Source organism: Symphodus melops (assembly GCF_947650265.1).
Source record: "Symphodus melops genome assembly, chromosome: 14".
NCBI classification, from domain to species: Eukaryota; Metazoa; Chordata; class Actinopteri; order Labriformes; family Labridae; genus Symphodus; species Symphodus melops.
In genome coordinates this window covers 18191117-18207934 of record NC_136704.1, presented here as the reverse complement: position 1 = coordinate 18207934, position 16818 = coordinate 18191117, and the positions used below count along the sequence as shown (strand labels likewise).

The 16818-nt window shown below is 40.1% G+C and overlaps 1 protein-coding gene across 1 annotated transcript in view; it reads right to left on the bottom strand.

Annotated features, from left to right (window-relative positions):
* Positions 1-16818, bottom strand: part of LOC306835389 (sodium channel protein type 3 subunit alpha-like) — a 169690-nt gene that overhangs the window by 20271 nt on the left and 132601 nt on the right. The window contains exon 26 of the mRNA XM_079361877.1: positions 8988-9111. Coding sequence (XP_079218003.1) covers positions 8988-9111 — 124 coding nt within the window. The remainder of the gene's footprint in view (positions 1-8987; positions 9112-16818) is intronic.

The window sequence follows — 16818 nt, the reverse complement described above, 5'->3', positions numbered from 1 at the left end:
AGATTCAGTTTTTGTGAGAGAGATTAAAAAACTATATTTGACTTGAACTTACTCAAATTGTCCTTTATGTTTCTGATAATTTAACATTAACTCACCTCTGTTTGAAACGTGCTTCCTCTCCTAACGTGATCCTTTTATATATCATAGCAGAACACGATCTCATCTGTTTTTGTTAGATTTATAAGGCATGGATCAGAAGTTTCAACGAAAAAAGTAAAGGGACAGTTTATTAGAATTATTTTGAAGACGTGTACTGGTTACATTTTTTCACTACAGTCCTGCATGCAGCTGTCATTTCTCAAGAAAAACAAAACATGCTGTAATCTCTCTTTCTCTGGGTTATTTCCTGCACTACATCGTCCTCTGACTGAGTGCTGATTAGAGGAGGATCAGATTCCCCGTCGCTCATTGTTATCAGCCCTGAACGCTCGTCCCTAACTTTTCAGAATTCAATCATTGTGTCTGCGAGGGTGATCGGGACGACGGACCGCAACCTGACATTCGCTCAAGATCGAGAACTTCAGCAAAGTGATCGCTGGAGCGAGTGATGCTGACGTGCCCTCCAGCAAGGCATGATGGTCGCTCAGAAGCTGAGAGAGAAAGACGGCACAGACAAGGATGGGCGGAATCGAGTGTGTGCATACAGGGACAGATTTCAGCGTCCAGTTTGACATCGCGCAGGGTCGACTTGTTGCTGATAAAACACTGATACTGTACAATTCACCTGGGAAACGTCCCCATGAATTGTTTTGGATATTTAGAGAAGTTTGCCTTCACCTTTCAGACACTAAATAAAACCTTAACTGCTTACAATCCTACTTTGAGAGCATGACAAGGTGTCCATTATCAGGAATTCATAGCGACCACCCAAAAAACTCCTGATAATAGACACCTTGTTGGACATGATTCCGCTTTAATACTATCTGTCAACTCGGAAAAAAACTAACAGTGTGCTCACCAGACACAGCCAGAAATATTGTCATTATAACTCCTCTCCCTGACGTATAAAGGGAGCGATGTGTCGGAGAAGAAAGTTACAGTGTCCTTGTGTGTTTTCTTCAGTGGTTTAAGAAGAAAAAAACACCAATTTGACAATATTGAACCGACTGGCTGATGGTCTTGAAAAGAGGTTTCAGTATCAATAGGTGGCTTTTTCATGACCAGTGACTCCTCACAGTTAGTTTAAGGTTTCTACCTTTCAGTGAACCCTCACATTTACTTTCTATACTCAGCCACAGAGGGTGTTTATGGTGTACGAGCAGCATTTTTATGTTATATCAGGCAGGTATCAATTAATAATTAAACTGTGAGAAGCTGATTCATAATCAGGATAACTTTGAGCTGCTGATATCTCAGTGAGTTTCTTCTGACAGGCAGAAAAAGAGCGAGCTCTGTCTGAGCTGCGCTTCACTCTGCTGATTGCAGCGTCCGCCTGCTTCTGTAATTAGAGCTTTGATTACCCTGGCTTTCTGTTTCCATGGTTACTAATAGGCTTTTCCCCGGTACGCAGGTTGAGTAATCCAATGAAAACAAGCGAGAGGTAATCCGACACTCAATCAGCCCACTTGGCAGAGTTATTATCAAAGTGCGTGTTTGTGTGTGTGCGTATGTGAGGAAACCCCCTGCGCCTGTACTGACGGCGGCTTTAATAAACACTTTTGCTGCAATAAACTGGTATTGAACGCCTCATTACATCACATGTTGGAGGAGACGACGCCTCCTTCAGTGGCGCTTGCTCTCCGCCGTGAGCAGCATTGATCTGTTATTGATCAGTACTCAGAAGTGCTGCTGAATGATCCCCCACCAGGTGATTGCATTTTAGTGACCTCTAAATGAGCCATTCTCTACAAACAGAAGATCTTGTAAGAACACTGTGGCAGCAGTTATCCAAATTGTGAAAAATTAAATGAATATGTGACCATGTGAGCTATGAATCCAGGCGTGGAGAATGTAGACTCTGCTAACTTTTGGTAAAATATAAATAAAATAAAGAACTGTTTCCACTTGTTCTGGGTCCCTTAGTTTGAATGTATTGCAACCCCTGCATGAGACGGCCCAGGTTGTGCAGCCCCAATCAAAAAAGTCTGGATTCATCCCTACTTGTTAAACAGACTTCGAAGATCTTCACGCTACGTTGGCCAGCAGCAAAACAAAGGACTCTGATAATAAACAGAAAGGGGAACAACTAAAGGAGCTTGTTGAAAAATTCAACTTTGACTCAGGTTAAAGTCCGACAGCTTCTCTAGGATCACACTTATCTGAGCGAGTGACCAACGCTGCTTCTGCTGAGAGAGTCACTGTCTGGTTTCATAGCTGTTACAGCATTTCCTATTGAGACTTATGAAGCCTAAACAAACTCTGAAATAGCCGAAGACAGTGCTGAATGTTTCAACCTTTTCTGGTCGTCTCTGTTTCTGTAGAGGCACACTGATGTACAAACAGCTCAGAGCACCACTCTCTCTCTCTTTCTGTCTCATTCAAATCAATGTAAATCGCCCATATGAGCAAGCAATCTGTCTGTCCCTGTCTCAGCCATGAATATAAACCATTAATTATCCATCCAGTTAATCAAAGGGATTTGCTTAAACAACTTCAAAATCACATCAATATGAATATGGATGTATTGGTCAACACCATCCATAGTATTTTTGCACTTTAGGAACATGTGCTACCATGGGGCTCTGTGCAGTAGAAGGAGAATTTCTGAGAGGGGCTCATCGTCTGTCTTCAGACTTCAAAAAAGCTATCTCTTAAAGAGTTGAACAAAATGCTTCCTATCCCTTACAGTGCATTTGCTGTGAGTAGTGGTGTTTTAGAGTTTCAAGAGTCACTAAGAATTCTGCTCGAGGACACTGCAGCAGCAAACCGTCTGTTGCAGAAGTCACACCTGAGACCTTTGAAACAAGACGTCTCAGCAGGAGACGCTGCTGCTGCTTCTGCAGGCGTAACATGGCACACAGTGAGGCAAACCCCCCCCCCCGCACACACACACACACACACACACACAATCCTGATTCCCTCTTAATCGTGTGATGTGCAGCTTCACAACATTAACCAATGAGTTGGCATTTAGAGGACCAATGGGGCAGCTAATGTAATGCCGGCTGTCAGCACAGATGCGTGTTTGTGTGTGACTTAAACGTTTACATTCTGAGCATTGAAACATGTGCATGTGACGTAATATAAATATATTTTTTGCACAAAGTTTGGATATTGTCATAGAAATACAAACGTATGCGTGTGTAGTTTGTGGGTGCCTGTGCGACTAGAAAAAGATAACAGGGATATAATGAGAATTTGTCCCACATTAAATATATCTTCCTGTCAAGAAAAGAAAGATAGCCTGGTTATTGGTCAATTATAAACGGACCCACTGCATACAAATGTCCAGTCTTTGATAAAGTTGCCCTACTTCTTAGCCGATTCATTCTCTCAGTTAACATTTTCTCAAATCGTTTTTTGGTCTCAATCTCTGGTTTTGGGTGTTTTTCAATAGAAAAAAGTTTTGTATATACTTTTGAAAATTAAACACTAATAAAGCCATCAAGCCCTGCTTCAAATATGTCCAGGATTCATTTCTGTAGCGTCCACACAGATATGAGAGAAAAATACATATGATCCAGCTTAATTAACATAAAATTTTAGCTCTTAATTAACACAAAATAAGAGAATGTTTTAAGTATTTCTCCAAAGTCATGGTCAAGTATATTTTGGGCCCCCTCTTCTGGGCTGCATTGTTAATGATATCCTCCAGTCTAAAAGAACCATTGTCTGCTCTGACTGCATCGCCAACATAAAGCACTGTTGACCTTCATTCATCTGAAGAGTTTCTTTACGCTGCAGCGCCAACTCGTTAGTGCAGCTCGTTGAGGTTTTCCCGTCCGCCCGACCTTTCTTCCTGTGTGATGAATAATTAGCGGCGGGGGAGCGTCGCCATTCAGGCCGACACACACACTCCGTCTTAGTGACAGCCAGAGAGAGCAGCAGGGAGGCACGCTGCTGTTTGTGCTTTGTAATCACAGCATGAAGGGACACACACATACACACACACACACGGGAGACACATAGAGTCACAGAGACACAATCCTTCACGGACAAAACAGCAGCTTTATGTGGAACAAAAACTACGCATGCAGATATATCTACGAACTTCAGTAAATGCACACACACACGTAAGTAAAAAATGTGCACAGGTAATATACTGCTAACACAACCATAAATGTTCTTTTTCCCATAATTGCCCTCATGCTGTTGCTATAATTCACTATAGAAACGACCAACTTCAACATTTAAGAGCTGCACAAAAACAGAAAGATTTCTGAAGTTGCCAGATCAATGAACTTATAAGTAAAACTTTTTTCCAGAAACAGAAACAATCTGTTGGTAAGTGACTAATGAAATTGAGCATGTATTACGCTTTTCTTGTCTTGTAACTACTCAAAGTGCTTTTACACCGCAGGTCACACCTACACACTCACACACTGATGACAAGGGCTCCTATGTAAAGTCACCATCAGGAGTAAGTAATCCCATCCACACAATCAGAGCGGTTAAGTGTGTTGATAAAGGACACATCTGACGTTTTGCAGCTGGGGATCGAACCCTCAACCTTCCAGATGCATTATAACTGACTTTACCAACTGAGCCACAGCTGAACCAATCAAAAAAGAGCAGTTATTAGATTGCCGCTATTAGATCACATATTCAGACTTTTTATTGACAAGACTATTTATTTTTATATTGGTTACAAATACTTAATAGATTGCACTTATGAATATCAGTGTCATGAACCCATAATGAAGAGGTTTTTACTGCAGATGAAGATTTATGGAACAGTCTGTATTCAAGCGTTTTCAGGTTTGTCTGCAAGACAACAAGCAAACAACCTTTCAAATGCTTGTTCTATTACTGGATTTGTACAGTTTGGTTTATTTGGGTCTAATGATGTCTCGCCATGGACTTCAACTTGCTTTGTGAAGACATTGTTTCGATTCTTGTCCTAGACCACCTTCACGGAGTGGAGGACACATGATGAAGAGTGTGGTCCTAGAAACGCAGACTGGATGCACAAACATGACACGAAATCAACAAACGCTGCCATCAATTTAGCGGCTCTTAACTTCTACCTACTTTACCACGAGCGCTGTTTTACGACAACTGCCGTGAGATCATTGTGTGTCTCTTGAACACATACGCACACAGCTGGTGTCTGCCTGCTGTTGTTAGTCAATTTTCTGGCCTACTTCTGCAGCAGCTGGCCGACTGGCAGGAACCTCGGCTTGCACACACACACACACACACACATGATCGCACACAGTGACATGGAGCTGTGTCAGCATACTGGTGCTACTGGTCCAGAGAGAAGGGGCTGTGAGCTGAGTCAGGAGGGAGGCAAGCGGCAACAGCAGCAGCAGCACATGGTACAAAAAAATCTGTTCTTTGTCCCCAAACTGTGGTTCGAGCGGCAAGGTCAAATTGGAAAACCATCGATTCACGTTTCCTCGTTATTTTATAAATATAATGTCTTCTCCTTATATTCAGGATTTTCTCGCCTTATTGTGCGTTGCCCCCCATTCTCCGCCCTGACGTCTCTTTTTTCTAACATGTTGTTTGCGTTTCCTCCACTTCTCTAACTCCTTGTGTACAGTGTCTCTCTTCCTCGCCCAGACCTGCTGATGACTAAATTGTGGATCGCCGGAGGAGTTTTGTTCATGTTTCATCCCGCCACTGTCGCTGCTCCAGAAGTCGATCTGAGTCCAGCTGGTGACAAACGTCTGCCTGCTGTGAAGGACTCTGCTGAATCAGGGAGAAGCGGGCGGCGTGTTGGGACAGTTGCGATGGACACATCAATCTTCTAAATGAATCAAAGCTAATTCAACATCTGCCATTTGGCAGCCGCGTTCACTTGGTGCACCTCAGAAAACACACCTAGTTCTGGAGGAAAAGATAAAATAACCTCTACATTTAGCCAGTCAGTTTAGCTGTTCGTTGGTGTTCTGATATGAATATGTTTTGTTGTGACCATAATTTGTTATAACTTCATGTTAACACTAGTGTTTCCCTTTTTTTAATGAGCGGGTCTGTGTTTTAGGGATTTTGAGTTCCATAGATAATTTTGTATTTGACATGAGGAAACCTGTTTTTCCCTGTGAGGAGCCCTAAGTAGACTTGAATACCGGTGAAACTTATATAACAGCTTTTTGGGGACATGTAATTGTGGCTTTTATTCTTGTCATAGAAAATAAAAGTCAGGCTGAAAACAATGTCGAAGTCATGAAAAATACAACAACAACATTTATCTGAAAAACCGCTGGCTCCAGCTAAAGGCAAATACTTCTCATTAGTGGTCTTAGGAGGAGGACGGTGATGGAAAAGACAAAAAGAGTTAATCTGGGATTTGCTTAGCTTCTTACTCAGAGAACAAATTGCACACTAAAATTGTACAACATGCACTCAGAAGTAGTAATTTGTTAACAATGGGGTCCAAATATGGTGAACCTTGTTTGCAATCAGCCTACAATCTGTACAAACTGCTATGTGACAGAGTACACATGCTTCTAAATCACTTATACACACACACACACGCACACACATATATGTATATTTGCCCCCCACGAGGAGTGCTGCAAGATATTAGTTATGAAAACGTTGTCATTGTTGCACAAGCGCACTTTTAGATGCACAATCCAAATAAAATCTGGTGAAAATCTCTATAGGGTCTGAATGTATTCAAGTTAAAGTTGGTTTAAAATACATGTGCATCTGTGTGTGTGCTCGTCCTCCTTGGAGTCTTACTGGTGTCCCCATTGCAGCTGGGGATGCTTTTTCTGTTGATGTTTGTTCTTTAGAGAGGGTTTTCCAGCTGGCTGGCCTAAATCTGTCCCAACATTTTTGTATTACCTCACGTTACCTCTGAAAGTCATGTGGGCAATATCAATAAGAAAAAAACACTAATAGTTTAAAAGAACACCTCCTACTTAGTGAACTGTGAAGTAAGCTAGCGTATTCTATACATATATCTATATATGGGATCAATAAATTACACCGACTACCTATATTGCTGCTAAAATATACAAATCAGTTCCTTCACTCTCTCGATCACCTTGTATTTGACTCTGTATAATAGATACGCTGTACTGAAACGGGTTGAAAATAATTTCTGTGCCCCAGGGAAGAAGTTATGAGTCAAAAAGAAAACAAGGTGTTTGCATTTCACCTGGGCCGAGTCAGAACAAAAACATAAATCTCTTCATGAAAGTATTGGGGCAAGAGGGTGGTGGGATTGGCTCATGAAACCATGTTACTCAACTTGTTCAGCTACTGTACAGCTGAGAAAAACACGGACATCTAAATTCTATCATGACAAAAAAAATGACATGTAGAGTCATGTAAATTGAATCTTGATCCAAAGGCAACTGGACTCAGATGAAGATCTTACACACAATCCACCTCTCCTCAGAAAGACTTCTTCAGTTATACAGTGACTGTTGGATGGAGCTAGGAGTATAAGCCTCTGTGGCTCATTAGCATGCTAATGATCAAAGGTGGTCACATGGGAGTTGTAAGCTGAGTCGCTGACCCAGCTTTGCCTAGAGTCGTTAACAACCCCGGCCGTCTGTGGGTCATGTGGATCACGTGTTCCAAGGTGGGAATGGGGGTTCAGCTCTTTTGAAAGAGAATTAAAGAGCATTGTAGGTTGGTGATAGATGGCGTCTCAGACCACCAGCTCTGTTAAGGGATGCTTACACAACATGGTTATGGATGGCTTCTTTAACACCCCTTCAAACCAACGGTCTTACCTTGCCAGGATGTGCACATCCTGCATTTATTTCAGCTAACAACTCACAACCCATTTGACCTTTCTTAATTGTTAGCATGCTAATGATCCACAGAGTCTTATATTTCTAGCTCCGTCATTGAGCTTTGACTCATGCAAGAAAAAGAAAACAAAAGGACGACATACTGTTGACTGATTGTCAAAAACAAATAACTTGCTAGTTAGAGAAATAAAATAATTTGAAGGAATGAAGAGAAGGCAGTCCTCTTCTTTGGATGTTCTACTAACCACACCTGTATTACCCTGGAGAAACTTACTGTCTAGCACTGAATTTTCAAACAAGCAATGATAAAACTGTTGGGAGATATGCACATGTACAGCTCTATGTCATCTGCATAGCGACTAATATAAAAGTTTTCTTGTGACATTATAAGATAATACATCACAGGTCATACAAGCTCTCCTGGGATTTAATTGGAGGTTTGTAAGCAAATAGTGCTCGAGTGTTCCCCCAGCCTTTTCTCTTCTACAGTATGTCTCTGTATCACGGTCATGCTAGCTGTGCAAATTTGGATCTAAGACAAATCTCTGTGCTCCAGGGAGAAAGAGGCTGAGTCAGGAAGCAAACAAGGTGTTTGCGTTTCACCTGGATTAGTCAGGACAATATCATAAATCTCATTATGAAAGTATTAGGGCAAGCAAGTGGTGGAATCAGCGTACTGTATGGTTAGTGGAACTCATGAAATAAAATGGTTACAAAATCGAAAACAACCTGATTTCAACGTCTATGGAGACTTAACTTATCGTCAACAGAGAGGCTGTGAATTTTTTTTGGTATTTGATGAGTCTCAATGTAAAATTCTTCATTTTTTACAAGATATAACAGATATAGAAATACAGACCTTCTCATGTGGGGAGTTGTGTAAGATGCAATTTCCTGTAACTTATTTGTATCTTTGGACTCACAAAACTTTGGTCCAGAGTTGTGTAAACTGCCTGCTGCTGTGTATTTGGCCGTGTGTTTCTGTGTACTTTCTTAGGACACAGAATTTGTCACCTGAAGAAGACCTCTGGTCAAAACGTTACGATGAATGAAATCCTTTTGTGGTATTTGAGCCAGTGTGCAGGCATATGTTTTTTTCCTCAGTCTGCTGTTTTTGCACAATGTGATGTGCTTAAAACGACCTCTTTTATCTGCGGGTTTGCTTACCATCAGGGAAGCAGTTTTCAGGGTCCATTGCCTCTTCAGCCATCTCCGAGTACTCATCCTCTTCCTCACCAGGCTTTCTCAAGTCCACAGTGCTGCCCTCTGATAGGCTGATATCATCTTTCTGCTGAACAAAAGAGCAGGAAACAGCCAATAAGAACCATCACCCTTTGTTGACTGATTAAATTCATTTATCAGAGGAGACATGATAAAAACACAAATATCTTAAACTAAACAGATCTAGAAACCCCCCAAAAGCTTATCTACTTGAATCCATTGCTCTAAACATTGGGCCCTCTAATAGGTTATAAATTGTTTTAATTAATCCTACTTGTTGGGGAGGTTTAATTTCATATTTTACTATTTGTGTATCTCTCCAAAAAATAACAAAACCAACAATCTGTCAGTCTCGGTCACTCATGCTCTACTTCTGATATTTATGCAGATAAGGATGGATCCTATTCTCCCTACTCTCTTTCTTGTTCTTGTTTCTTCTTATATTTGCCAGTTTTCCTGAAGCCTACAGACATGGAGCCAATGTAACAATACCACCAGAAATCATGGGGGAAGTGTTGCCAAAGGTTCATACCAGACCAACCGAACACAAAAGAGAATACTGTGGAAATCTATTTTTACCATCAATCCAAAGGAAGTGACAATTTTAACGTTTAAAACGTATCTATTTTCATATGTAAAGGAAGCATAAATTAGCCAAATGGGAACATATATATGTACATTCTATTTACTCTGTTTTCCCATGGCAACCATTCTCCAAATCTCGACTTTTTGTCATCTTTGAGTCTGATTGATTCTGATGTAGCTTCTGACTCTGTTCCTTCAGACATATTACACATGTCCACCAGGATTTTTTCTCAAATAAACGAAAACAAATGTGATATGTAGAAAAAATAGAGATTTAACATTTAGTCTCACAGAAAAATATGAACAATTATCAACAATTTAGGACACCGATACGTCTCTAGAACGTATTGGAAAAGAACTGAGTTGATACGTTAGTTTAGAAAATGTAAGGTTAAGGATAAAGTTATAAATCACAATTGTTTTAGCTGTAGTAACAGTTCAAGCTCCAGGTATGGGGTGATTTAAGTGTGTTTGTGTGATCATCAGCATCATTTTGTGTCAGTCAGGGCTGAATGAGTCAGATTGATGTTACATAACCAGCAGGAATCCTGGCTAACAAAACAGAGGCTTCACCTTCAAACCTCCCTCCCACAGCCAGGAAATCTGCCGTCTGTTCACTTTGACACTGAGATCTGGACAAAACTACACGTCAGGAAATCCCCCCCCATTCTCCCCACACAGCAGACTTCAAACATCTCTGTTTGCTAAGCATCATGGGAGTTTAACTTTACAAAGGGATGGAGGAGATGGAGGGATGGGAGGTCGTTTTTCTGCTGAGAGTTGTGGAGGAAAATTTGGCAAGTTTTGTTAAATGTCTCAACAAAGGCACAGCAGGGGTGAGTGTGTGTGTGTGTGTGTGTGTGTGTGTGTGTGTGAGTGTGTGTATGCGTGCATGTGTGTGTGTGTGTGTGTGTGTGTCACTGAACAAGTGTTAGTGTGTGGACAGGTGAACTAACTACCTGAGTCAACAGCTAACTCATGAATACATTCAGACTCCGGGTACAGAGAGTGGCCGCCGTGACGAATGCCAGCCTTGGACACTATAACACACACACACACACACACACACACACACACACACACACACACACACAGAGGTGAAGCCAATGGACATAAGTACACACTTAATCTTTGACACACTTACACGTGAAAAAGGATCCACACACAATCTGGCTAATGTCACACTGACAAACACACACACACACACACAGACATACCCACACAAACACACACACACACACACACATACAGCAGCCTTGGGCAGAAAACGCCTGACAGCTGACGTCTATAATGAGGAGTTTAAATGTATTTCTATTCATCCTCTGGTTGTATTTTGCAGTAGCTGAAAGCATTAAACACGTTTTCGTCCTGTTCAGTAATAAATCACAATGAATAAATGTCGTTTTATAGTTTTTATCACATTTTCGGTACCATTTTCTCACTTTTTTTAAACATTATTTCTATCAAAATCTAATCTAAAATCAAGTCAAATTCTATCTCAAACAACACTAAAGAAGCCAAAACAAATCAGCTGTCAACAACAAGGGAAAAAAAAGCTCAATGAAACTTGGGTTACATGAAGCCAATACAGAAGTATGACAAAAATTCTGCAGAAATAAACCTGTGTACAGCCTGCTAAAAAAAAACAAACAACAAAAAAAACAAATACTGCAAAAATTTGCAATTCAAAATGCTAGTTGAAAACATTTTGAAATTTGGGTCAAAATGTCCCATGGAGGAGTTGGTGGTTGGTTCTGAGGCCAGACAAATTGAGAATCATTGCCTTACAGTAAGTCTCCATCTCAAAAATAATATTTAGTCTTTTTTGTGCAGCAATCCAGCTGGCCTTCTGATATCCCCTTTCAAAACCATATATAGGCTAACCTGAGCCAGTAATTCTGACTTACAGTAGATTTGTTGAATGTGACCTAATACTCTGTCATATGTAAACAATGTGGGTAATGCTATGACTATTATTTCTTTTTTTTTTTTTTAAATTGTAGCTCATTTACAACTCCTGGACTCCTGCAGTTGCCTGTTCATCCCTCCTCTGTGTCAGTGTGTTCAATGGATACTTAATACATTATTAAACACCATAAGAGTGAAGAACTCACTTACACTCTTAATGTCACTGTAAATTCCTTTAATCCACTTTCACTCTGCTTTTGGCTCCTTGTTCCTTCTTGCTTCAAACAGACTGAGTGAACAGCTGAAGCTAAACACTGAGAGTGTAAACTACAGCCTACATTCACTTGTTTGTTTCGGGTGGATCAGTCTGCAGCAGCTCACTGACAGCACACATTTCATTCACTCATTGTTAAAGTGGAGCATGTTACATTGTTCGTCTTCACTAGGCAGGAGGAATGGCGTGTTGGCTTCTAACGAGGACGAACTCGACACACTTTGTCTCTGCAGACAGACGTTTGGTGCCAACAAAAGCAGAATCAAGACATATTTTATCTTTTAACACAAACGGAGAAAAAGACGGAGATGGATAAATGCAGATATGCAGAGTGGCCCAAAATGTTGTCACATGAGTACAAACTCAAAAACAGATTACATTAAATAGGAAAGCATATACTTTTATTGTGCTTATATATATATATATTTGAATTGCATGTCTTCAGCATGACTCTGATGCTGAACTTCAACGACACAGCATTCAGATAAACACGTTCTTTCTTGTACATAAAGACGTTAAAAAGTCAGAACTCAGGCTTCCAAAAACAAAGTTATGCAGAATTATTTCAACTTCTCTTAGTGTTGCATAACTATTTGCTAGTTATTTATTCGAAACTTAACATTGTGATTAGAATTACGTTATGCTCCTTTTTTGCAGCAATTGGTTCTTCTATTTTACATGTTTTTTGGTCCATAAAAAACACAGCACAGATTATGATTCCAAACAACATCATCTGTTGCGGTGGGAGTTTTGGCTTCACTTTCGCACAATGACGTGGCGACGCCTTGTCCATCTATACAGTATTTACAGTCAATGGTGTTGTGTACTTCAGCTAAAAGGAAGAAAAGCTGTATCAGTGACTGTACTGACAGGTATTAGGACATGTTTTAATAGGAACAGTTGTAACTACCATATTCCTGTGAAGTACAAATGTTTCACAGCAGCTATTTCCAAAAGTCAGACTTTAAATTCTCAACTCGGATCTGCTTTTTAAGACTAGCTACATTTGGATCAAGCTTCAATTTACCATGAACTGGGGCCGACAAAACATGAGACATGCTTTCCTGTTCAGTGACTGAGTGGAGGCCTGACTGAAGTTTTAAGCACCTTTAGAAATACCGTTTACCGTTAGAAATACAGGCAGATAAGACGGGCTGCATGGAAAGTCAGTACATGAAAACTTACACTTTGCTAGAACATTAGTGATTGTGAACGCACTTTAGGAGGCACATGACTTAGAAGAAAATGTTTGTGAATCCGGCCCATGGATAACTGAGATCCCACACAGACGATTCACTTCCTCAAAGGCAATATGAATCAAATCAACAGTTCGGGCTGTGTTGCAACAGACTGCTTGTCTAGCTTCTTTGCATTCCAACATGGTACATTGTCTTTTGCTATATCTTTAAATTTCACACATGCTATTTTTGAGTCCTTACGGAATCAAATGTACATAATGTTTACATTTTCCATCATTTAAAAAATGTGCACACTCATGTCAACCCTGAATGAGTCAGGGAACTACTAAAAAGTCTAGTGACGGCCTGTTTAAATGACACAGTATTACATTTGTTTGTCGACTTTACTGTTGAAATTTTGTCTGTGATGTAACTTTAACTCTGCAGGCTGCAGATTGTGTAACAAGAGGAAAGAGCAGAAAGATGAGGGTTGTTTTGATGTTGACTGTTCCACAGTCAAATCAAAGCAGAGCTCGGTCTCCTGCCACCTGTCTCTACAGACACCTGTACACCTGTTAGCCGGGTCCTGAACTCTGCAGGAGTTAGAGGCCACCAGATAGAGACTGAGGGGGCGAGAGGAGCGGCGGGGGTCACTGTCGGTTTTACAAGCTGCCATTTCAGGGCAGCAGACACACAACACCAACACACACACACACACACACACACACACACACACACACACACACACACACACACACACACACACACACACACACACACACACACACACACACACACACACACACACACACACACACACAGCTGCAGTAGAGAGGGTACACCTGGAGGAAAACATAAACACAAACACAAATGCTCAGGTGTTTAGAAGTGGGCAATGTGGCTACTTTAAAATTTTAAGAGTTTGGGGGTGAAGTCATATGCACGCATGCAAGCAAAAATGAGCATGTGCAGTTGTGTTTGTGTTGATGTGGAACATATTAGAACCAGCCGTAAATTAGGTGATGAGTGATTTAATGCTAGAAAAATTAGCTGTAACTGTTTATTATTATTGTGTAACTGTTTATTTTCTTTGTGTAAGTCATCAGTGTCACTTCAATAAAATTTCGAAAAAGGACATTTTGAATTTTTATTATATATATATACACACACACACACACACACACACACACACACACACACACACACACACACACACATATATATATATATTGGACTGTGAGGTATATATATATATATATGTGTGTGTGTGTGTGTGTGTGTGTGTGTGTGTGTGTGTGTATCATGTTTTATTTCATTTCTTGGTTAAAATTAGAAAATTGTAAAAAAAAACAAAAAAAAAACATGATGTAAAACGAATTGTTAGCGTTGAGTGTTTCCTCAACACTAATGATGTGCTTCAAAGCAACAGGCTGCACATATATTTATTGCACATTAATTCATCTTCTCTCTTGTTATCTCTCCATTTCTTTCTGTTAAGTTTGTCTTTGTTCCAAATGCCATCTCCCTCCCCATTTTGCCTCCCTCTCTCCATATGTCTCGCCCCATCTCTTCTCTCCTCCAGGTCTGTTGTGTGTAATTTATTTTCTGTACACAAACATCTCACTGCAAATAGAAGCTGTTAAGCTGCTGCAGCACTCTGTTTTAATAGACCCAGTGTTTGGTTATGTAATGATTAAATAGCTGACCTGCGCTTTAATGGCATCATAAATCACTGAACCTGGTTTTACCGTCTCATCAAGCCTGAATCGGCTGCTGGAGGTGGATACGGTCAACATTCACGGTCAAAGGTCTGACTCAAGTGTATACAGTGTCAGCTATTTAAGTTGCCCTTTGTGTATTCTTGCTCTGACTGCTCTATTGGGTGTAAACAGAACAATCTCGCAATCTTAAAATATCCATGAAAGGAAGTCCTGGCTTAAGTCATCCTACAACAGGTTATAATAAAGCCAAAAGACGTTTGCACATCATTGTCCCCAGAGGCCATCATAGACAGTAGCCACTGGTTTCCGATGGTTGCCGATATTAGAAAACATTAATTCCCTTTAAATCTGAAAGAAAAGTTGCAGACTCCCAGCAGAATCAATGTTGATGAAATAAGCTCAATAAGATACCAAATCCACTAGGGGGCAATATATTGAATTGAACAAAACGTCGCTCTAGAAAGAGTTTAATTACATTTTTCGACTGAAAGGGAGTTTAAACGCCTCAAACAGGGCTGTAATTACTGTTTTACTTTTTATTGTATTTTACAGGAAAGACATTCTGAAGAGCATGTTACAACTTTCTGTTTTCTCCACGAAACAGGAAAAAGATGATAATGTATGAATATCAACATATGAACAGACATCTTTGCAGCATTTTTGACTGGCCTGGAATTTTCTTTGAAAAATCTCTGCAGAGCACTTTCAATTTAAAAGTCCTCACTTCAGAGGATGACGCAGGACAGACAGGCATGTAAAGAAAGCAGAGAAAGCTATAAATAACCACCAGACTAGTGTTAATTTGTCACTAAGATGAGGGTTTAGTTCTGCTCAAAAGAAAAACAAACAGATATCCCTGACCTGCAACCTGAGAAGTTTCTGGCAGGCGGTATTAAAATCTCTAGCTTGCTCTGCCACTTTCTCTACCTCACAGTCCAACTCTTCTTTCTCATTTTTCCTCTTTGGACTTATTTAAACTTTTATATCTGTTCGAAAGGAGTGGAAGAGAAAACTTGGCCTAGTTTTTAAAAATATGCTGGGTCAAGTTATCAAGCTCTTTTTAGAGTTACAGAGGACATGTGTCAGAAAAAGTCAGAAAGGTCAATAAAAAGTAATTTAAAGTGACAGTTTGTTATTCTTGAAGTGGGGTTGTATGATGTACTTGTCAATAGAGTCTATTAGCCAAATAAGATGCAGGTCAATGAGGTTCTTTTAAAGAACAGCCAGAGTGCCAGTCCCAGAAACTAAACTATACTGCTGTGCAGAGAGGGCTCTTTCCCCACATCATATACATCCCTTAAAGAAAAAGTGAGCTAAAGCGCAACTTTGGGGTTAATGTGCTATATTGAAAACATTAAAAGTGTTTACTTTTCCACTAGCAAGCCACTTTGCTTCAGCCCTACGTAAGCTACAAAGTTGTGCTTAAACAAAGCGGCTGGCGGAGGTCCATGTAGAAAAATCTTGCCAAATTCATTGAAGCTGCTCCAGAGTCAAAGATGATGGTCAAAGAGTAAATAATTAATCGATCAGCTGTGAAAACGAAATAATGTGAAACTGCCTGGAAAACAAAAGCAACACAGCCTTAAAGTAGATCCTTCATTTGCCAGGAGAAAAAACAGGTATGCCATGGCGTTGACCTTGGATCAAAAGATAAATAATCGACGAAAATCCACTCTATGGATCGCTAGGATAATTTCTCATGAATGGGACTGATATGCAGTCACAGTTTTCTTTGATCACCAAATTCTAATATGTTTATCAATTAGCCTCAGTCAAAATGTGGGCCAGATTTCAGACTATTCCCTTAAGGGGTTTCTCAGCTAAATTGTTCACAAGATTGGGATGGGAAAATTAAATGGAAAGGTGTTCTTAAAGGATTTTGTGATGTCATAGTAAAGTTGTCCTTTAGCCATTTGGAAAAATACATTTGTGAGATATAATAAGTGAGTCAGGATCGCCTTGTCCATCAAAATGACAGTGAAAGTCAGGAAGTAATGCAAACAATATCAAACGCCTTAATTTCCATCATGACCAAATATTGTTTGAAGTTTCAGTAGTTAACTTCCTCAAAATGCAAAGAACTACCCAGATTACAATGAAAATGTGGACAT